A 24,635-nucleotide genomic window follows, 5' to 3' on the forward strand; every position below is an offset into this window, starting at 1 on the left:
TTTTTCCATTTGCTATCTCTGTTTTGCTCCTAAGAACATCAATATATTTACTAACTTATTCTCTTCTACTAACACATGCAGTAGATTCTGATTTACTCTACTAATACCATTCCCAACAACAACAGTAACATTTGAGGAGTCTGCAGTTCATCATTCTGGGAATATATCCAGCTAAGGAGATACAAAGGACTCTTTAAAAGTTACCTGAATTTTTTGTTACTGGATAAGCTTTCTATTATTTTAATTAACAGATTTTTGTTTACTTTTTAGAAGCTTGTCCCTCAAGTTTTTAAAGGCCCTGTAAACCTAAAGACCTCAACATTAAAGAAATTGTTGCATCAAAATGATTCATGCACAAGTAAAATTTTTTATTCAAATAATTCTAAAGTAACAGCTAATGTCTACATTATTATGACTATGTATATGTCTATGGTGGGTTACAGTCCATGAAGTCACAAAGAGTTGGACATGACTAAGTGCACACACACACACCCCCACACACACCCAGTAATGCATTACAATTATGTCTCTTTTTTTGTATTACTAAGAATGGCAAGAAGAAGATATAACAACCACAATGCTTAATTCACTTATATTTATTTTCAAGATGCCCTCTAGTTTTTGAAGCCATTTCTGTTCCTACTTCTATTTTGCTTAGGCAAATCTATATAGATATAACTAAGATTCTGTTAGCACATCATATAACAAATGGCTGTATGGAACAATATTACAAATAATTTTACAAAGATAACAAGGAATTTTATTCTCACTTTGCCATAATTTCCTGGAATGGGGTACACCAAGTATTTACTCATTTTTTAAACAGAAAAATTGTTTTACTATGGTAAAAAACATGTAACACAAAATTTACCACCTTAACCATTTTTAAGTGTACAGTTCAGGGGGTTAAATATGGACTCACATTACTGCTCTGTTGGTTTATAGGTAAGAAGTTATATCAGACAAATGCCAACACAATGATGAAGAATCTTAGCTCCAAACTTGCAACAAAAAAAAATATTTTTTTTTTTTAAATAAGACAAGAAATGCAAAAGTCATTTTGAAAGGAGTGAGTGCTTGGAGGGCCAAAAGAAAGAAGGGCTCTTATCACCATAAATCAACCTGGGGAAGAATGTGGAGTGGTGAGGTAGGGAGCCGCTCAGTGGACACCTGCCCTCCCAAGGCCACCGAGTCTCACTTCGCGGCCGCAGTCAGCGCCGAGCAGCACAAAGCGAGATACAGGAGTCCTCGATAATGCGCATGCGCGGAGGGCCGCGTCATGGACCGCTGATGCCAGAGTCCAATACAAAGATCATTTTGCTGCTAATCCGGAGAAATTGATCTCGGTGCTCACACTCTTGGACAGAGAAAACCCAACAGTGATTTCAAATGAGCTCCAAATCAATTTTTCTCAGGAATTTAACACCGGTTCAATGACTGGAAAGTGTCATGACTGCCTGGCTCTGAGATAGAAAAGGTGAGCAGAAAACGAAAAACAAAAAGGTGAGCAGAAAACTAAAAAGTGCGACGCTGGTGAGGTTCTCTTGGAGCAGATGAATGGATCCCTAGGGCTAAATTAAAAAAAAAAAAAAAAACTTTTATGAATGCAACAAGGTCTAGAGGCAAGTTATTTAAAAAATAATAATAATAATAATGTTGGGGGCTTTCCTGGCAGTCTAGTGGTTAGGACTTTGCCTTCCAGTGCAGAAGCGTGGGTTTGATCCCTGGTGGGGGAGCTAAGATCCCACATGCCTCAGGGCCAAAAACTAAAATATAAAACAGAAGCAGTATTGTAACAAATTCAACAAAGACTTAAAAAAAAAAAAATTAATGTCAGGGCTCTGGACTGGAAGCACTGCCCTGAAATTGAATCACTTTTCACATGGGCACCGCTGTGAAGCCTGCTTCTCAGTGAAAAGTGGCGGCTGGGACTTAGTCCTGGACAGGCAGCAGAAGAGGGTGACAGAGACGCTCTGCATAGTAAGAAATGACTGCAGCCAGGTATTAATTATTATGACTTCTGACGGTATGACAACTCCTTTAATTTTGCTTGTTTCTATTCAACTTTACCAGTGGTTACTCTTTTCTCCAAAATTACCTGGGCTCCAAAATCACTGCAGATTGTAACTGTAGCCATGAAATTAAAAGACATTTGCTCTTTGGAAGAAAAGCTATGACAAACCTAGACAGCATATTAAAAAGCAGAGATCACTTTGCCAACAAAGTTTCATCTAGTCAAAGCTATGGTTTTTCCAGTAGTCATGTATGGATGTGAGAGTTGGACCATAAAGAAAGCTGAGCACCGAAGAATTGATGCTTTTGAACTGTGGTGTTGGAGAAGACTCTTGAGAGTCCCTTGGACTGCAAGGAGATCCAACCAGTCCATCCTAAAGGAGATCAGTCCTGGGTGTTCATTGGAAGGACTGATGCTGAAGCTGAAACTCCAATACTTTGGCCACCTGATGCAAAGAACTGATTCACTGGAAAAGACCCTGATGCTGGGAAAGACTGAAGGCAGGAGGAGAAGGGGATGACAGAGGATGAGATGGTTGGATGGCATCACTGACTCGATGGATATGAGTTTGAGCAAGCTCAGGGAGATGGTGAAGGACAGGGAGGCCTGGCAGGCTACAGTCCATGGGGTCGCAAAGAGTCGAACACAACTGAAGGACTGAACAACTCTTTCTCAGAAGCATCCACGTTGGGCATCGTGGCTGATGCAGTAGTAAAACGACGTTCTCTGAGTACACACTGGTAACTGGCCTTGGCTAGAGAGCCTCAACAGAGCGGCAAGAACCAGAAAGTCAGGGAGGTCGTCTGATATCTGAATTTCCCTTTGGATAATACAGAGAGAAGATAATCCACTTGTCAATCACTGTGACTTTAAATAACCCTAAAATCAGCTACATGTCCATTTACTCCATTTCATAGTGACAATTTTTGAGGGAGAGCGGCATGAAAACCTGAACCCAAAACTTAAATTTGGGGGATGTTTTTCAAAAATTACAGCTTCTTTTTAAAAAAAATTTAATTTACTAAAAATACCCTAGAGTTATAACAGCCAAATTGAGAGAAACGTGTGAGGCAGCTCTTCCAACTACTTATAACACAGAACCCAGGAGTTACGCTCAATAAGCCCAGTGCTTTATTTTCCAATACAAACACATACTACAACAGATGGTCTCTATATCTTCCATTTAAAAATTACCCTATCTCCCTTGGTTTTATTCTGATATATAATTGTTAAATTTTTTCCCTCAAGTAGGAATGCATAACATCAAAAGTCAAAGTCCCTGTTCAGGTAGGATTTAACTCTGAAAGTATCTAACCTGGTGCCAACCACCCTATATGAAATGAGATCAGCAAAGTTCTGGCCAAGACCCCTGGCTCACATCTGACGACATGTGTGTGTGTGTGTGTATGTGTATGTGGTGTGTGTGTGTGCACGTGTGTGTGCACGAGCAGGTTGAAAGTGTCTAATTCTCCTCAAAGGGGTATGGAAAGAGGATAACAAAGTTGGATCAACTCAAAGACCATTTAGTCTAAGGCACTGACTACCCCACCCCGCCCCCCCATACTGACCTCATGAAGATTTGGATGAATCTAGCTATAAGGAAAGCAGCCAATTTCTTTTGAGGAAATCCAATTATAACTGGATTAGAGTCCAATAATAAACCCTTGTAATGTTGACCGTTAGCTTATAGTCAACGTTACTAACCAGGCTTCCTAGGTGGCTCAATGTTAGAGAATCTGCCTTCCAATGTAGGAGACACAGGAGACTTGGATTCAATCCCTGGGTCGGGAAGATCCCCTGGAGAAGGAGATGGCAACCCACTCAAGTATTCTTGCCTAGGAAAATCCCATGGACAGAGAAGCCTGATGGGCTGTAGTCCATGGGGCTGCAAAGAGTCAGACACCAATGAGTGATTGCAACACAGTGTCACTAAGCCATTGACTTTTTTTTTTTTTTTTTTTTAGCCATTGACTTTATAGGTAAAAGAAAGACATCAAAGATACCAAGACTTCCCAGTTTGGATTAATTTTGGTCACAAAGAGAATCCAATTCTTCATTTCAATTTACAAATATAAAATAACATCAGTGTAAGAATGAGAAGCACTGGCGTGTAATGGTAAACTCCTGAAAAGTCAGGTTGCAGGCACACAAGTACCTTGAGTAGGCATTGGGGCTCTGCCTCCCATAAGCGGTAGACACATGATAGAGGTGAGATACACTTTGAGTGAGCAAAACATGCTCTGTCCCAGGCCATGATCATCCTTCTAAACCCAGCCAGTACTTGCCGGTCCCATAGAGCAGGCTGAAAAGACGAATTCACTGGTGAACAGACATAACCAGAAAACTCGCACGAACATGCCCAGGGGAGGGGTATCAGCCAAGCCCGTGCACTGTGGTTATTACTCCATCACAACAGAAGCCGCCCTTGGAAATCACACCTTATCTTTCCAAACCACACCGAGCAAAAACAATAATCAAAAAATGATTCTACTTTGTGATCATTTCTGACCCCTTGATGATAGCAAAAGTCACTGCCTCGTAACAGATTAGAAAAGCGTGGCGGCCTCGCAGGCAGTCATGGTGACAGCTCTGGGGCTGTCAGCCCTTATCAATCACCTTCCATTAAGTAGGGGTTTTCCAATTTGGCGCTTCTCTCAAAGGCTTCACTTTGCCTGGATTAAGCCAAAGCATCAACATTTAAACAGCCTGCTCCTTTTCTCGCTCCCCTAAAATAAATGTTGTTAGCAGAAAAACCAGGCTTTTCCACAGTAGGAATTCAAAACCAAAGCAGACAACAGTGGTGTGGTCACATATAAAAGACACCTGATTACAAACATGTCACGCGTACATGACACCAATGCCACATGCACCCATGGGGCCCAGGAGGGGAGTATTCAGAAGTGCCCAGAGAAGGGCAGGACTGCGACTTATACATTTCAGCTCCTAAAATGAGTATCAAGCAATTCCAATATATTCATTGGAGTGCCCCAGTATTTGCTTGGACTTTAGAAGCAGGTGTCCTAAGAATTTTACGCTCTGTAGTTTCACTTCCTGGTATCTATTATCTCCATGATGGAGAAAAGTCATTTCTCTAAAATATACAGCTGATACGTCTAGGGAGAGAAACAGTTTTAAATCAACTGAAAAGGGCACATTAACAAAATAAGGGAACTCTTAAGAGAAGCATTCATCTGGTTTATCCTGGTAACACTGGTAGCCAGGTAGATGTCTCCTGTATTCAGACACCAAATTCACAAAATGGCAGGCCACAGTTTCTATAAATACGACCAATGCTGTAATCATGCACATTTTTCTGTACCCAGTAAACAGAATTCTTCATTACCATTATTATTTAAAGTTTTATTTACTTACTTTTTACTTTTTCGGCTGCACCTTAAGAGCATGCGGGATCTTAGTTCCCCAACCAGGGATCAAACCTGCACACCCTGGGATGGAAGCTCAGATTCTTAACCATTGGACTGCCAGGGAAATCCTTTCGTTATTATTTTTAATGTGACAAGACCCAGAAACAGAGTGGTGAGAACCCAAAGTGATGAACGGGGAAGACAGATACTTCAGAGTTATTCTCAGACAGGCCCAGGGGTTGACCAAACAGAAGTGAGAGAGGGGCCCCAAAGGGTAGGGCTTTGCCACATTTTGTTTGGCCCACATGGAATATTTTTAAATGTTCATTTACTGTCAACACTAAACTATTAGGAAATTTCACTTAAAGATCCAGATTTCAGGCTCCCCATAAAAAAAAAATAAACACACAGACGATCCGGCGTGGCATTCCCACGTGGCAAAACTCTGCTATTTACTCCCTCATTTGCCACCAGAGAGAACAACGAGGGCCCACTTCCTTCAAGGAGACTTGCTGTCTGGCCTCTGAAAGCCTCTGAGGGAACGAAGGAAGTTCTGAGCCTGAAGAAATGGGGAGCAACGGAAGAGGAAGCTTATTTGGGGCTAAAGACAATGAGTCTACGATGAGCATACAGGGACTGAGAGCGTTCTGGGGGATGGTGGGGTGGGGGCGTCAGGAGAAAGTGGGTGGCAGTGGATGAAGACACGGACCCTGAGATTCAGGTGAGGCTGGGGTCTGGGATGCAGAGCTGTGAGGTGCCTGTGAAACCATCCAAGAGTCAAAAGAGGAGCTTAAGGAAGAAGTGCCAAGGAAGAAAGAATAAAGGACTGAGTCCTAAGTATGTTTTCCATGGAAGATGGAAGAGGGAAAAAAGAAAGACAAAGGGAGGCCGAGGGACTTCCCTGGTGGTCCAGGGGTTAAGACTCCGAGTTCCCAATGCAGGGAGCCTGGGTTCGATCCCTGGTCAGGGAACTAGAGCCTACATGCCATAACTAAGACTCAGCAAAGCCAAATTAAAAAGGGGAAGGGGAGCGTACGGAGACTAAAAAGACTGAATGAGCCCCCTTGGCTCTCCAGGGGCTGGTTTCAGGCTGGCTGAGTAGCTATTCTAGGGAATATCACAATAAAGCAAATCACACAAATTTCTGGTTTCCCAGTGCATATAAGCTACATTTACACCATACTGTAGTCTACTAAGTGTGTGACAGTATTATGTCTTAAAAAAAAAAAAAAAAGTACATATCTTAATTTAAAAATAATCTCCAAAAAACGCCAACCATCATCTGACAGGACAGGGTTGCCACAAACCCTAAATTTGTAAAACACAAATAAAACCCCACATCTGTGATGTACAATAAAAGCAAAGTGCAATATAACGATGTATGCCTGTATTCTAAAAGGCTTAATGCTGCTCCTACCCTGGGTCTAAATAAGTCTATATGGGAATAAGTCCGTAATAAGTAAATCTGTAATAAGTAATAATAACGTGCTAATAAAAGAAGTCATTTCTGCACTATACAAAAGTAAAGCCATGCCACCTGAATATGCCCTACAGGTGGCTTTCGCTAATTTCATGACTGGAAATGTCTTCAGCCACAAGATTATAAGTTGCAGCTTAACTGGGGGCGGGGAAATGACTCCATTTCTGATTAAATGAGGATGCAAACTTCCTAGCTCCATAATATCCCAGCATAACTTTCTTGAATCATCACTATTTTCCTTAAAGACCATTCTAAGCTGACTTCAAAGAGAGGTAAGAGCTTCTGAGTCTTATTTGTCAAGGTGGCTCTTGACCAAATTACAGCCACATTTTAACATCACTGGCATTGACTGAGGACTCAGTAGCATAGGCATGATGCCACCCACTCACTCTTGTGTAGTCCGCAGAATAACCATGGAAGCCCCGTTTTGAGCCCTAGAGAGGGCAAGCCACTCTCCGAGTCACCCAGGTGGTGACCTGGGTCTGCCTGGGCTCACACCCATGGTGGACTATCCTTTCTGAATGACTGAACTGATCCACCTCCTTCAAGCCACCCCATTTCTGGGGAGTGGAAGGCAAATCCAGTGGTTCCAGATTGAGATAGTGTTAACACAGTGCCAGCAGGGCTGATTTCTAACCACATCCCCGAGACGCTGCTAAACTCACAATGGCTGTGCTTAGACAACATTACGTAATAGTCCATATGCTGAGAAGCAACACTGTCCCTCGACCCGGGTCATTCAGAACTCTGAGCCTGGCCTTTCACAATTGGCTGCGTCCGTCAGACTCAGACGAGGCTCTATTTTGAATTCTAATGAGGACAGGGCACAATGAATATTTAAACTGCAATTACAAAGATGCTGCTTTTATGTGGGTGTCCTTAGCACACATAACAGATCTGAACGGACATGTAGGTGCCAATGAAAAATACCAGTCTCGTTTGCGTTTAGAAGCTGGAGAGAGACAATATTGTTTTATACTTGATGCTGTTGTTATTGGGGTGAGGGTGGGTGAAGAAAAGGGAGGTGGGGAAAAAAACCACCCAAAGATCCCAGTAAAAAAAATGTTAAAGCCCAGGCTGCCGAGTGAAAGGTTCATAAAGAGGCGTCTGAATCCTTTGTTAACAACTGAACAAACAGATTCATCATCGGGCCCTTCTGTGCAGGCCCCCTTGCAATCGGGTCTGTCTATACAATCAGAAATTTCCTCATTGGGAAAGCATCTATGACTGATATTATATCAGATCAGTAGGGCGATATGCTGGCGGTAGGAAAACAAAAGACCATTTCACGGTTCACAGCCTTTTTTTTTGCACTCCCTTAAGTAAAATGATGAGGCGTCACTGCTATTCTTAGCTCACTCAAGCCCTCTTAAACAGTCACCAAGTTAACAGTAACTAACTTACCCTGAGAGGCTTAATTCCCAACCACCCCCACCCCCAAACAGTTAAAATATGCCCTACTTGCAGTTTCATGTACTATGTGTATGTGTTTACATATCAATGATCAACCTGGCCCTGCACTTGGGGAAAGCAAATGATTAACTCTTTGCTATGTCCTGAGGCTCTTAGACCAAGCCCTTACCCCACTAAACACCTTTTTTATTAAGATCATAATTTAACTTCCATGGTGTCTGGATAGCTTTTTGTAAATGTCTGCATTTACAGAAAGAGAATATGGTTTTTTTTTTTCCATCTGTCCTCTAGTTGAGTCCCTCTTCTGCCAGGTACCAAATATGTCCACAGAGTCTTAAACTTCAGTTACTTTTTATTTCTAGAAGTTCTATTTGATCCCTTTTGATTTTCTAAGTTACTCTTTATAGCTTCCTATTCTCTGAAGATACTTTCAAGCCTGTCATGCCTTTCTTTAAATATAATAATTGATTTCATCATTTACATCTGAAAATTCTAACACGGCAAGTGTGTGCAGGTTGGTTTCTGCAGTCTGTTGCTGGTCCCTGCTCGTGTTGTGCTGTCTCTGTGTATGCCAGATTATCTTCGAGTGGGTGCTGGTCATTGCCCTGCACATTTTATTTCTGGTTGACTCCTAGAGACCAAGGATAATATTCTCTCCTCCAGAGAGGTATTTCATTGCTTTTGCCAGGCACCTGGAGCTACAACAGATGAGTGTGGCTACTCAGGATACAAATGCACACGAGGGCCTTTCTGTGACCACAATTTGTCAGAAAAAATAGTCTTTCTTCCTTTTCTTCTCCTAATCTGTTCAGGGCCAAGGCTGCCTTCTCCACAGTCCCCAAAGGCAAGTTTGGTTCTGGTTCACTTTTTCCCCCAGGGTATAGCTCTTTAGGGCCCCACTTTAATGGGGAAAGGGTCTCCTCTTATACTTTCCAACTAGGCAGGCCCAGGACCTTACCCTCTAACCCCACTTGCCTGCCCCTCTCAGGTTACAGAAGTCCCTGACTCCTCCCTGCAACTGGACTTTTACCAGACTGAAAAAAAAACAAGAACAAAACAAAACTAGTAGAAAGTAACTAAGAGTTTAAAGGTTGAAAGCAAAACAAAAGGTCAGGCCAGTGTGGCAGAGCCTTCTCCAAATTCAACACTGAATTACAGTTTGATTCAGTGATTCTACTTCAGATGGGGCTTCCCTGATGGCTCAGATGGTAAAGAATCTTCTTGCAATGCAGGAGACCAGGTTCAATCCCTGGGTCAGGAAGATCCCCCGGAGAAGGGAATGGAAACCCACTCCAGTATTCTTGCCTGGAAAATCCCATGGACAGAGGAGCCAGGTTGGCTATAATCCACAGAGTCACAAAAAGTTGGACACGACTGAGTGGTCAACGCTTTCACTTTTCACTTCTGGGCATTTACACCAAAAAGCAGTGGCTTGAACTCATACTTATACATTCATGCACATTGCAGCACTATTCATAGTAGCTAAAAGGTGGCAACAACCCAGGAGTCCTCTGACAGATAAATGGGTAAACAAAATGTGGTATAAATATTAACAACGGAATATTATTCAGCTTAAAAAAAGGAAAGAATTCCAGATGCATGGTACAACATAGGGGAATACTGAAGACATTATGCTAAGTGAAATAAGCCAGATACAAAGGGACAAATACTGTATGGTTTCATTTATGTGAGATACCTAGAGTAGTCACAGTTGTAGAGACAGGAAGTGGTCATATTTGTAGAGACAGAAAAATTAAACAGCTCAGCTCAGAATATTTTTATGGACATTTCTAGATACAAACATCAATACCAGGTAAAACTATAAAATAAAAAACTAGCAACAGTAGAATCAATATTCTTCATTGTGATGTCATGAATGGCACATGCTAAGGACCGCTATGTTGTAAATGCAAAACAGACTGACATATAATGATAACAGTTAATACTTACTCTTCCTCACTGCTTACTATGTGCTAACCACTGTTCTAAGTGCTATATATCCCTATCTGTCTATCGACGTATCATCTATATCTTTATCTCTATTAAATCATGTATTCCTTATAACAACCCTCTCAGATATGTACCATTATTATTCCCATTTTGGAGATGGGAAAATCAAGGCACAGGGGATTTCCCAAGGTCACACGGCCGGTGAATGGTGAAGCTGGGATGTGAGTCCAACCTCTGGACCCCACACTCTTCACTATCAGGCTGTCGCCGCGCTCTGCACAAAATACGGAAATTCATGGACAATGGCCAGTGTTGGATAGTTTACATGGTTTATATAATTTCATTTTGATATCCAGGCTATCTACTTGTTTTTTTTTTTTAAACAGCCAAGGAAACGCAAGTTCAGAAAGATTAAGTTTATATGAGAATTGAAGATAACAACAGATGGAGGTGGGAGTGAACCCATGTATCTCTGTTGCCAGAGACTCAGGATCTGATGCAAAGAACAGCATGGTGGGAAGTTATGAGAAGGCTGTTAAAGCAAAATCAAGAAGGCTTTGCTTTGGGCAGGAAGCAGAAAGAAGCACATGCCCTATTATAGGAGGAGGAGCGCAGAGTATCTGGCTTGGTATCCGGTGGATGAGAACTGGCAGGTTGAGAGGAGCAGACAGGTGATGAAAGGGAAGCAGGCGGGTGCCCCCAAGTTCCACTTCCTCTGAGATTCCAGAGTCTATATATCTACCTGGCCCTCCATCACCTGGTTGTTCTAGATTTCTATTTGATCACACACACAGGCAAGGGAGGTAGCACTTCTCAAACTGTGCATCACAGGTGACCCTCACATAGAGGTTCTTCTTCTAAAACTGGACAGATCAGAGGGATCCACTATGTTCTTCATAGTGAAAGGGCTAAAATCAGGCTAAAAGCAAAAAGTTCAGCTCATTAGATTTTTTTCTTTTTTTGGTAGTGCTATTGCGTTGTTATGCATAACAAAAGTCTTAGCTTTATAAACCTGGTGCACCTTTGTGAGATGAAACACCAAATAACCATGAGTGTAATGACTGCGGCTGTCAGCACCATTCATCGTCACTTACCTGTGGGCAAGGCACTGTGCCTGGGCAACAGATCACTGAAGCCCGACAAGCATCTGCATCGGAATGTCTGCCCAAGAGCAAGGACCTGCATCAGGAGTGCCTGGCACACCTGTTAAGTGATGAACCCTCTGGAACTCCAGCCTCCAGCCTCACTCTACTCAGTCTCAAGGGGACAGCCAGGGAATCAGCACTCTCAGCATCATTCCTGGGGATTCTTATTTTGACCTATGTTTCCTCATTTCATGCACAAGGTATTAAGAAGTAAAAGAACTGCCAAAGACAACATCACTAAATACAGGATATAAACTCAGCTGGACTGTAGACTCTATGCTCTAACTGCTCTATGGCTCCAGCTTCAGCAAGGACACTTGTGACTAAAAAACAAGGCCCCAGACAAGCAAGGTGGCCTGTAAAACCCATGAGATCTACCACCACCGTCTGCATGACACTGTCAATTTCCCAAACTATTATTCTCGGTAAGCACGGAGGAGAGTTTCTTATTTTAAATTTAAAAAAAAAAAAAATTAACAATGCATTCTACTTTCCCTGCACTCCTAACAATTCACTTCGTTTTCACCAAGATGTAGGGATCTTCTAGAAATTTCAACACTTCATCACATGAAACTGAATGTATTCGAAGAGCAAGCGGATCCCTGCAGTAAAATCAGACCAAACGTGGGAAGCTTATCCGCAAGCGATGAGAGAAGCAAGAGCTGTACTACAGCGATCTCTTACCACAAGACGTGGACTTCCTGTCCACCAGATTCACACGCCTGGTTTCAGTGCGAAGTTTCTCATCGGTATTCTCCACCAGGTTGGCAAGGTCATCAATTATCTCTATAAAGGAAAACAAAGATGCGTGGTTAACACTCCAAAAATACCTTGGCTCACATCAGAGTCTCATAGCTGTGGTGGGCCCTCCTAGTAATAATTCTCTCAACTGCAGTGTGTGAGATGGTTTTAAAGAACTTACATTTCTTTGAAAACTGCAGTTCTGATTCACTGATGGTCAGGGGGAGTTAGAGAGGGAAGGAGTAGTAAAGAAAAAAAAAGTTCAACATAATTCCAGGAGACAGAGGAGAAGTGTCAAAAGTTCAGGGGAAAGAAAGCATGACCCAACAAATTTATGCCCGGCCAAGTTGTCATCTGAGTATAAAGGTGACAGACAGACGGTATAGAGGACTTTGGGGACCACTGGGCTCCTTCTTAAGAAAGCTGCTTGATGATGAAATCTAGCTGACCGAGAGGTGAAAAAAAATACACAACTCTGGGCTGGAGAAGCCAGAGGCCATGACACAAGAAATGATGGTAAAAACTGAATCAAATATGTGGAGCTGAGAATAAACAAATATATGGATCAGGTTACAGAGGAGTAGACAAATGTTATAAACAGTGACAATGGAATTAAAGGTGAAGATTCAAGAAGCAGTTGGTAGGGGAGGAACATGGGGAGAAAGGTGAAAAGAAACTAAGGTGTTAATTTCTTCATCACTGACATTAGAGTCATATCAGGCTGCTGAAAATTAAGACATACACTCACAGCTTTGTAAAAATAACCAAGGTTTCAATGTTTTATGCTATTTTTCTGTTAACCTTAAATGGATCTTTTAGCAATTACCACCTCTTAGAAAGAATTCTTCATGTGAAGTTTATGTTTTATGCTTATCTTTTAAAAGTGAAATTAAGCACTTAACATTTAAATAGCACATATAGTATAACCTTAATTAGGTAAAATTATTTCCATCCCTCCTTTTATATGTACCAACCTTTAAAGATGCATCCAGACAGTGTTAACCTGATGTTAATAATGATTATTTCTCAGTGGTGGGGTCCTTGGTGATCTTGCCTGTATTTTCTGAATTGCTTGAGTTTCTTATGATGAACTCTATATGCTATTTTTTTTTTTTCCAATTTTGGTTCTCCTTCTTCCCTCCTTCCCTCTCTTCCTCTTTGTGGTTGCGGACACGATTTAGCAAATAAACAACAGGTATCTGTTTGCATGTCTTTCTTTTACAGGAAGAGGATGATGGACACTAACTCTTATCTCTGTAGCTCCTATCCCTAGGAGAGTGCCTAATACACAGCAAGATAGGATAAATACTAAAAGATAAAGGGAATGAATGATTTGAGTATAAATGATAAAAGCACTGAATAATTTCAATGCACTGAATAACTTGCTGCTTCTTAGAAAAGTGGATCTAAGCCAATTTTGTCAAATATTACCTACACAACATTTGCCTAGTAAACCAGTCACTATTATTTAACCATCCATTCACAACTATTTCCTTGTATTCAAGGATATATTCTCTCCTAGTTTTGTTTCAACTATCTATAAGCTCTGTCTAGAGTTTCCTCTTTATTTTTTTTAAATATGTGTTTATTTATTTTTGTCTGCACTGGGTCTTAGCTGCTGTGTGCGGGCTTTCTCTAGTTGTGGTGATCGGGGGCTACGCTCTAATTGTTACTCTCTAGGGATTCTCATTGCGGTGCCTTCTCTTGCTGTGGCGCACAGGCTCTAGGCACACAGGTGGGCTTCAGTAGTTGTGGCACACAGGCTTTAACTGCCCCAAGGTATGTGGAATCTTCCTGGACCCGGGATCGAACCTGTCCCCCACACTGGTGCAGGCAGGCCACCAGAGGAGTCCTCCTCTTCCTCTTAAATGTTGGTGATCCCCAGAGTTCTGTATATTTCTATTCTATTTTCATTCGAAACTATTTAAATTGATTTAATTTTTGAAATATTTAAATTTTTTTAAAAAGAAAATGTCTGCTCTACACAGCTCTCCAAAAACCCTTGACTCACAGAGCCAACTGCTTACTACTTGAAATTCCTTGAAATTCCTACAAATATCTGTCTCACTAGGTCTCCAAAACAAAACTCCTCATCTTCCCCCAAATCTGACTCCCCTCTCTTCCCTGTCTCAATTAATGAATGGTACCATCATTAATTTGCTTGCCTAAGAAGGAAATCTTAGGAGTCACATGAACTTCTCCCTTCTCCTTCACTTGACATTCCATTTGTTAGCCAATCTTGTTGATTCTACCTCTCCATTATCTTTCAATCCTACCATTTCCCTTAAACTCTGTTAGTAATACCTCACAAAAAGTTTCCAGTGTTTCTAAAACTGTCCTAACTTACCTTCCTGTTTCTGTTCCTCCGTCCCTTCAATCCATTCTCCGTACTCTAGTCAGGGACTTATTTTTTTAATATTTCAATTAATTTAAATAGCCATATGTGACTAGTGATTATTATATTAACTCATTATTGACGAGGGGACTTTTTTTAAGGAATTAATACCTGTGGCCAGCAATTTGTTATGTAAATGATATTGACACATCAATAATGGTTGGGTAAAAAAAGATGTATTAATATGTCTCTCATCAATAATGTGTTAAACAACAGACTTCTAAAGCAATAACTTAAAAAAAAAAAAATAAAGAAAACCAAACACACACCCACCAACCATATAACCACCACCAAGAGGAATAGCTTAAAAAAAAATCAATAGAGGGAATAAAATTGAATACCAAATATGCATGATTCACTCAAAAGAAGGCAAGAAAGGAGATACAGAGAACAGACAGGACAAAAGGCCGTAAGTACCTAGATGGCAGACTTAAACCCAATTGTGTCGATCATCATATTAAATATAAATGGACCAACTTCTCAACTGAAAGATAAAGAATGTCAGGCAAGATTCAAAAATAATAATAAACCACAGTGCTCAACTATATGCCTTCACAATAACTTCAAATATAAAGCACAGAAAGTATCTGCATGATAAAGCTGGCACAGTTGTATTAATATGGATCAGATCAATTTCAAGTCAGGGAGTATGATCAGAGATAAAAAGGAATCTTTCATCAGGATGAAAGAACATGTGACAGAAGATGGAAAAAAAAAACCATATTTGAATGCTAAGGAAACCACTCCTAAATAACCTATATAACAAAAAAAGGCAAAAATATCTTCTCTGGTAACTTCTATTGAACATTTTATTATAAATCCCACACTATTTAGTAAGACAGGGGGAAAAAAGCAAAAAGATTTATTTATTTATTGTTTGTGGGACCTTAGTTCCCTGACCAGGGATTGAACCTGAACCCCTTGCATTGGAAGCATGGAGTCTTAACACTGGACCACCAGGGAAGTCCCTGCATGATATGTTTTAAAGTTGCAATAATATAAAATATTATAAAATTCAGACTTAATAAGCATATAGCACCATAAGAAAGTCAAGTGAAAATATTCCTTGTCAAATTCTAAATATGTCAGTTGTTATATGTTAACTGGGTTTCTGGACAGAGCTCTCATTAGATTTATAAATATTAATAACTTAGAGGTAAATAAAAAAACCAGTAGAAGATTAACTAAACAAAAACCAGTAGTCAACACTGAATGGGTTAATGTTTTCATCTTAGACCAGACATCTTGGCTGGTAAACCTCATCTGATTACTAGTTTGTTTGCTTTCCAAAAAAAAAAAAAAGAAAAGAAAACCCTTTATTTTTAACTGATAAAAATTATATAATAGCAAGTTTATAAATGAGAGATGGAAAAGTATAAGATTATCCAAACATCCAAGTAATCACTTCTATGGATTCCCTTCTAAGATTTGACATAAACATACATACTTTTATATAATTGCAATATATGAGCCTTCTGCCCCCTGTTAACATATCATTTGTATGCTTTCATGTTGTTACACAGTCTTCATGGTTATAATTTCTAATGGTTACAAAATATTCATTCCATTAAAATAAACATTCATTAAAAATAGCCTATTGTGGGATACTGAGAATGCTTCTGTATTTCTACATCATGAGTCAATGAATTCTTTCCTCCATGATCATCTTCTTTCTTCTCTATTGTTTCCTTAAGTTAATTAAGTGTGATCATGACTGCCCCATGGACTTTGAAACACACTGCCAAGTTAGTTTTTAAAAGGTCTGCACTGCCACTGTGGGTTGATTTAATTGAACTCACTCCTTAATATGACCTCAGAAGGAGATTTCCAAGGGCAAGGAGCCTGGGGGAATTCCCACCTTGCAGGCTAGCAGCTTCGAAGGGGGGAATTTCCCCAACCACAGACTGTTACGAGCAAATTAAATACAGGTTTCAGAACACAGGTTAAGAAACAACCAGCTGACTCTTTCAGATTCCTGACAGTACGGCCTCCAAATGGCAACTGATATTTTGATTCCTGGTAATTATTTGCATTTGGTTTCAAGAAGGAACTTATGTTGCTATTGTGTATTAACTCGAGATACCAAGTGCCATTCCAACACAGAATGGGAAAAAATGGACAATAGGAAGTGTGACGCAAAACTGAACCAAAGAGCAGTAAGAAATACTATACAATGCCAACATAGCTGAGTCTAATTATATTTAATTTTTCTATACTCAGTTACAGTCTCAGTAAATTCCATATTAGTGCCAGAAGTGTGTTACATACTTTCAGATAAGTATGGTACCTTTTGGAACTCATAGTGGATGCTGGCACTTGCAAAGTCATTGTGTTATGCCTTTAGCTTATATCGCTAATAACATTTCAAGACAAGCACTAAAAAAAAACACAACAAACAGTGAATAAAGAGCTTTTCTTGAGGGCATTAATTTAACTCCCTTTATTCCTACCATGGAAACTAAACATGGGGTGGATGACAACATCTAATAGTACACTTTTCTGTACACTAGGAAACCCTAACCCTACCCTAACCCTAGGAAAGGGGTTAGGGAAACAGAACAGAAGGAGAGATCAACCTGTGACATAGCAAAAGAAAAGTAACACATCGGCCATGGCACCCTAGAGTGGGGAGTTACTGCCCACCCACACGGAGCCGCTGGGGAAAATTCGGCCTTGGAGGCCTGGGAGAAAGCTCCCTGGCTGCACCTGCTCGCATCTTAAGCTGGGACAGGTGGGCCAGGCTGGGCAGAAGGGACAGGCTCCCTTCCTTCTTCCTCCCCACCATCAACCCCATGACCTTTGAGTCGTCCTTCAGCTGGGCTGTAACATGTGTGACAGAGGCCTATGCCAAGATTAGGACCCTTCCCAACTTCTAACAAAAGCCACTGACCTGTGTGTGAAGACGAGCTAACGGCCAACAGGTGTAATAACAGGAGGAGCATCCTCTCCCCTTCTGTGCTAGGAAAGAGAATTCCTTCCAGAAAAAGAGAAACCAGTTTCTTGAGGTTTCTCCTTTTAAAAACAAGATTCAAAAAGACACTAAATCAATACAACACAACAGAGAGCCACAATGAGGGACTGACCTAAGTTACTAGAGACAGTGCTCCAGGTAGAGACACACTTGTCAAATTAAAAACCCACAGTGAAGCAGTTAAACAGACTGTAACCTAAGTAAAAGATTTAGTTGGAAAACAAACTGGAACAATCTTCCAGGAGTCACAGGAAAAGGTTAAAGAGGGCAAAACATGGGGGAAAAAAAATAAGAAGGGCAAAGATACAGGAAAGGAAGAAACAATAACCAAGTAAATAATAAATTTTCCTTTTAAACAAGAACCAGAGTCTCATCATATAATAGTCAAAATGTCCAAGATCAAATCCAAAATCACTCAGCCTGTGAAGTACCAGAAAATCTGAAGATGCATGAGAAAAGACAGTCCGCAGATGCAGTGCTGAGATGACACGGCCACTGGAATTATCTGACAAAAACTTTAAAGCAGTTACAATAAAAATGACCCAACGAGTAAAGGTGAACACTCTTGAATCAAATGAAGATATGGTTTTACGGGGAAAAAAAAATTTTTTTTTTAAACCCCAGAAATCAGAGAAGAGCCAAATGTGAACTGTGAAGCTGAAAAAGACAAGAATCAAATTAGAACAACTCATTGGATGGGCTCAACAGTACGGTGGAATACTACAGAAGTTCATATGTATGATTCCATTTATATGACAGTCTCCAAAAGATAAAACTATACGGATGGGGAACAGAGCAGCTGCTCATCACCAAGGGTGAGGGATGGCGGAGGGGACAAGCGAATGTGGGAGCCGCTCCGGGTCCCCTGTCTGTGGTGGCGGTCAGACTCATCCATACGTGTGTTAAAAGTACAGCACTGCACAAGCATTCATGGCTTTTCTGTAACATTAACTGAAAAATTCAAATTAAACAAGGCATAATGAACATGAAGAGAAGTATAGGTAAAGGAGGAACAATATTCAAGAACGTCAGTATTTAAAGAACAAGAGGAACGAAAACTAAAAGCAAAGGAGAAGGCAAGAACAAAAACAAAAAAGAACGCCTAGAAGAGAATGCAGTCCCACAAGGCAGTGCTTCGGGAAAGAAGGTGGCATCTACCCTGTCTACGGATTGGCACAGTCCACTGCTGTGGGTTGTGCTGAGACGCACTTTGGGTGGTGGAGGGAAGGGAAGGAAGGGGGCAACCTGCCTGAGTTGCAGGACCGAGTGCAGCTCAAGTGTGGGCAAGAGAAGACAGCCAGAAGACACTAGTCTGTCACTGCGGGTTCCTATTATCTGAAACCAAAATGACAACGCCTAATATTTACCGAAAACTTGCCAGGTGCTGTAAGTCACTGTTTTCTAATTTTGAGTTGTATCTAGTTTGTTAGAAAATTAAAAAAATTCTTCTATACCCCACAGTATTAATACGTTTATTCTATTTAAATTATTTAACTATAAACATCAATGATGGGATATATTCTTCATGTTTATAGCTCTCTGTTCCACAGTTCCAAAAATATATATTCATATTAAAAATAGAAAACTAAAATTCTATTTTAACAACCATTAAGTTCATGCTGACAGAGGAAGCTTGTTTTGTGAGTAGTAAATTACTGCTTGAAACGTGAAGATGATACAGACTAAAGTATAGGTCCTTTGGGGTTGTCCTGCTGTTCTTTATTCCAGCGGTGGAGACATCCTTTAGACACAGCACAGTGACAGCCTTTGGCCTTTTCTTGGAAGCAAATATATCACTACATATTAAGTATACTGTCTTTTTCTCACCAGCCAAGGACTACTAAGACAGTCACCAACAAATGTGAGCTAGAATTGCATGGCAAAACAATACATTGGTCATCCTGATAATCCAGAAAATTTTTTTAATTTTTAAATATCATCAATAGTAGAGAGATATGAAATTTGAAGTCACTAAAGAAAAAAAAAACCACAGAGTTCCAAGAAGATGCCATCAGTCCTAATTTGAAGACATGATGCTAAAAGCGTAACATCTTACCTTAAGTTAGGCATTAAACAACTCTAGAATAGGGCTAAAAACATAGACCTCACCCATTTTCCTAGCCCTTCAAGGGAAAAAAAAAAGTACTTTAAAAAAAAAAAAAAGAAGTTAAGCTGTATCAGAATCTTTGCTATAGCAAATTAAGTGACAATAAAAATACACTTCCTATTATTTCAGAAAACTGGAATCCTGGTGACAATCTGGTTCAGCTCTGACTAAATGATTTCAAAATAATCAATATGTTTTTGTGCACCTCGAATAAAAAGGCTACAGGCTGTATGAATCCAATTATATGACATCCTGGAAAAGGTAAAACTATAAACAGAATACAATGATCAGTGTTGGTCAGGAGTTTGGGAGGAAGAGGAGAAGGATGAACAGGCAAAGCGTAGAGGATTCTTAGGGAGTACAAAATTCTGTATGAAACTGTAATGATGGATATGTGACATTATGCATTTGTCGAGACCCACAGAACTTCACAGCACAAACAGTGAACCTCAAGGCCTTCCCTGGTGGTCCAGTGCCTCCCAGTGCAGGGGGCTTGAGTTCTCTTGAGGTGATAAGAGATCGCATTATGCAACTCAAAACAGATCTCACTTGCTGTAACTAAAGATGCCGCATGCCTCAACTAGGATCTGGCATAGCCAAATAAACAAACAGTGAACCTTAATAAATGGAACAGAAAAAAAGAATCATGTAGGAGGCTGGGGATTCTAGACTGTGAGCATCTAGCTGTACTGTAAATGTAGGAAGCAACATGCCTTACTTGTAATCTACCCCATTCCAGAGACTTTTTCCTAACATTCAGAAATGAAAAGGGGACAGCAGAGCAAAAGTTCCAAGACTGTTTTGTTTTGTTTTGCTTTGTTTGAAGATGAGATCATTCAAGTTTTTCCTATAAATGTCTTCTAAACTATGGTTAAGTAAATGTTTATTACTTAGTACAATGAATATATGAGTTCCTTGAGCCAAATCCATGATCCAGTTGAGTGTTTCTTTATGCTGTGTATATACCTTGTAGTAACTTATGGCTTCTTGCGTAGTCCGTGGAATTATTTAAATGCTATAAAACTATGTAATCTTATTTTGTAACTGTTATAAAAATGTACCGTTCTTACTTGTTGTGATGCTGTATGTTGGTCATAATCATGATCGTCTAATGTCACAACTTTGGTCAAGAATATAACTTCCAACAGTGAGCCAAGGTCACTGCCAACATTTCCCCTCTTACAAGTGATTACAGAGGATCATGGACATTTTTCACCTAGCTCCATTCTGTCACTTAAGCATCTAGACAGTCTCTCATGAAATATCTAGACCCAAACCATTAGACTTTTGCTCCCTTTGAGAAAGAGCCTACATCTCAAATCCAGTAGGATCTGCCTGCCTGAGCAGTTATTTTTCCTCTTAGACTCAAAACTGCTAATAGGATCACAGCCTTATGTGTCCATATCTGCCCCAGCTGCTGAATATTCAGAGCATGCTGAAGTTCTTAGAACACAGTAAGAACAAAGCAGATAAGTCCAAAAAGAAAACGGGAGAGATGGAGAAAGTCTTAAACATCCTTGGTTCTTGCTCTGAGAGCTCAACAAAAGAGAAAAGCTTTTTATGAAATCCATAAAGTGGCATTACTTCTAAGTTAGGGCTTCCATTCCCTGTTTCAGTCTGATTTCCTATAAATGAAGTGTTCTAAAAATACTTATGATGAGGGTAATACAGTTTTAATGTACTGTAATCATTTATTATCTCATCCAATCCTCCTGACAATCCTAGAAGATAGACAGGGAAACAGAGTATTTTATAGATGTCCAAACAGGCCCACACAGATAATGCAACTTGTCTAAGTTACCTTATGAATAAGCAGTAGGACACAGAGACGGGTCTCTACATTTCAATTCGAAAGCTTTGCTTGGTAGCTCAGGCCTCCTATGTCTCAAATTTCAGGTCTATGTCTACCTCCAGACTAAACATAGTCTGCATTTTTCCCATTCCAAAGGAACATCACCTTGATTTCTCTGTATTTCCCTTTCTCATAGGAGATATCTGATGAAGCCCAGAGAGTGGATTAAGACATAGAGTCTGAGAGATCTGGTGCCATGACACCTATCAATCAGAAAACTGAAGTTAACCACACACTCTTGTTTTAAAAGAAACAAATAACTTGAAGAAACATATTTCCCCTTTAGAAGGGAATATTCCTCCTTTGCAAAAAAAGCTACCTCCCTTTATTCCAACCAGTTTTCACACTCTGGATCTATCTGAAGCATGTGTCTCCATTCTTAAAAGGGGGTGTAAAGGTTCTAGGCAGGTACCTACAGACAGGTCACCTGGAGCCACAGTTCGCCCATGTATCTTTGCTATCTGATTATACATGCACTTTAAATAAACTTTGTGTTTTATTTTATATGTATTTTTAAACTCTTGAAGTATAGAAAAGAAATCCAAGTGCAAAGTCCTTTATGAAGCACAGAACAACTAAAAATTGGGGGTGGGGGAGTCCCATCAATTATAGAACTGTTGAAAATTGAAAATGTCCCAATTTTATACAATGTTGATAGACTCTGCATTCTATTTTATTCTTGGAGCAAATGAAACAAGATCACATACCTTAGAAAGTTAGAAGGCAATCCATCTATGAAACTGTACCAAGGTAGGATAGAAACTTTCAGAAAATATAAAAGCCTTCAGAAATTAAGACAGCAATAACAGTTCTGATTCCTGTTACAGTAGCCGGGACAGACTAAGATAGCTACCGACAGAGTTTGTCCATATTGAAAGGAATTTCACAATTCTGTCAGCGGTGGAGGTGAGGGGAAGATGAAAAAGCATCAATAAAGACAACTAAGTAAACCAAAAAAAGAAAAAGAGAGAGAGAGGCAATTAGTGACTTTAGAGGAAAAGGATATAATCAAATAATGTCTAATTCTAGTTCCCACTGTGGCTCGGTCATGAACAACCTTTATGTAGTCACGATTCCATCAACACTGATTTAACAAAAATGTGTGAGCAACGGGGAAGAGGGGAAGTGTGTATGTATGGGGTTGCTGTGGGTTAAGTTAACATCTTCCTTAGGAGGCAGTCTACAGAGACTAAGATCGAAAACATAAAGAAACAGGAGCAAATTACTTTGAAATATAGATATTGTACTACAGAGATTGACACACAAATCACTAAGACAATTAGAAGCACTGCCTCTGACTGATAGAGCTTTCAGGCGAGCAGGGCTGATGGGGAAAAGACTTGCTTCTTCTAAGCCTTATAATTTTGATTTTTAAAAAATTTTTTTCCCCTTTATTTATTTATTTATTTTTTTCAGTGTGTTTTGTCATACATTGATATGAATCAGCCATAGATTTACACGTATTCCCCATCCCGATCCCCCCTCCCACCTCCCTCTCCACCCGACTCCTCTGGGTCTTCCCAGTGCACCAGGCCCGAGCACTTGTCTCATGCATCCCACCTGGGCTGGTGATCTGTTTCACCATAGATAGTATACATGCTGTTCTTTCGAAACATCCCACCCTCACCTTCTCCCACAGAGTTCAAAAGTCTGTTCTGTACTTCTGTGTCTCTTTTTCTGTTTTGCATATAGGGTTGTCGTTACCATCTTTCTAAATTCCATATATATGTGTTAGTATGCTGTAATGTTCTTTATCTTTCTGGCTTACTTCACTCTGTATAATGGGCTCCAGTTTCATCCATCTCATTAGAACTGGTTCAAATGAATTCTTTTTAACAGCTGAGTAATATTCCATGGTGTGTATGTACCACAGCTTCCTTATCCATTCATCTGCTGATGGGTGATTTTTTTTAAATTTCTGATTTTTTAATCAAAGTATATTACTTTGGTAAAAATAAAAAATTAAATTAAAAAAATTAAGTCCAAAGAAGAACTTTAAATGAGTAACACTATAGGTAAATAAGACAAAATTTCAGAAGGTCTTGGAAACACTGCTTAGGCAAAGAAGAACCACTGGAGAGTTTTTGCAAGCAAGTGACATGATCAGAATTGTACTCTACAGAGAGATTTTTTGAGATAGAAAAAACAAAGGCTAGACTGACAGAAGGATAGCTTTAAGGTAAAAAAAAAAAAAAGTGAGAAGGAACAAAGAATAGATTGCCAGAGAGTTTTAAAGTAAAAAAAAAAAAGAGTGAGGAATTCCTAGTGGACACCATAGTGGTGGAGGAGACAACACTCTGGGTGGGACAATCAGCAGGGTTATGTAGTGGCCACTACAAGGACGTCTCAATCTTTTTCTATCTGGCAGTTCTGACTATAAATTGGCATTCAACACAAGGAAGGGATGAACCAGTCCAGTAGATGTAAATATTGTAGTCTTTCCTAGAGCATCCTCTCATATGAGGACAAAGAACCACCTCGGGTTACGAATCAGTCTTTCAGGAGATTTCACCCAGGGTGGATTTTAACCATGTCCCAATCAGACCGCCCTTGAAAGTTGACCACCAAGGTCCTGGGCTTCAAGGCCTGAGGGGCCAAACCTTGAAAGTAACAATGCTTGGATAAAAATCGCAAAGCCACACTTAACTTATGTACCCTTTCACACACCAGGGTTCTGGCCTCTGTGTTTAGGGACACAGACTAAAGAAGATCAGGTCAGCTTTTCCCCACCTTCTTTATAACATGACTGCAAAGAGATGGGCCAGAGAAAGCCAGGCAGACAATGCTTCTGGACTCCAGGAAGACTCGTGACAGAAGAACCAAAGCTACTATCTCCTGCGATGAATCAATCAGAAGTGGTTGTTTTTATTTCCCAAAACAGTCTTTGGGTGGTGGAGGGAGGGGGGCCCTAAGAAGGTTCAGGAGACTCAGAGCTTCTGAGAAATAAGTAAGAATATACTGAGAAGAACAGCAAGAGTCATACCTATGCAACAAGCCATCAATTAGAAATCAAAGTCAAGTCTAGGTACCAAACCCCCAAAGTATACCCCACTACTGCTTAGAACCTGGCTACTCCAAGTGTGGCCCTCAGGCCAGCAGCCAGAGCATCATTTCCTGGGAACCTACCAGACCTGCAGAAGCTCAGGTCCCACCTCACAACTAATGAATCCAAATCTGCATTTTAACAAGACCCTCAGGTGAT

General features: G+C 40.2%; 1 protein-coding gene across 3 annotated transcripts in view; it reads right to left on the reverse strand.

Annotated features, from left to right (window-relative positions):
• Positions 1-24,635, reverse strand: part of STX8 (syntaxin 8) — a 198,811-nt gene that overhangs the window by 71,362 nt on the left and 102,814 nt on the right. For 2 of the 3 annotated variants that reach the window (XM_043903826.1, XM_043903829.1), the window contains 2 exons: positions 12,052-12,153; positions 10,357-10,496 (listed from right to left, as the gene is read on the reverse strand). In XM_043903826.1, the coding sequence (XP_043759761.1) occupies positions 10,357-10,496; positions 12,052-12,153 (242 nt within the window). The remainder of the gene's footprint in view (positions 1-10,356; positions 10,497-12,051; positions 12,154-24,635) is intronic. The other variant, XM_043903827.1, reaches the window with a different exon arrangement.

The sequence above is a fragment of the Cervus elaphus genome, chromosome 5, assembly GCF_910594005.1.
Source record: "Cervus elaphus chromosome 5, mCerEla1.1, whole genome shotgun sequence".
Classification (NCBI taxonomy): Eukaryota; Metazoa; Chordata; class Mammalia; order Artiodactyla; family Cervidae; genus Cervus; species Cervus elaphus.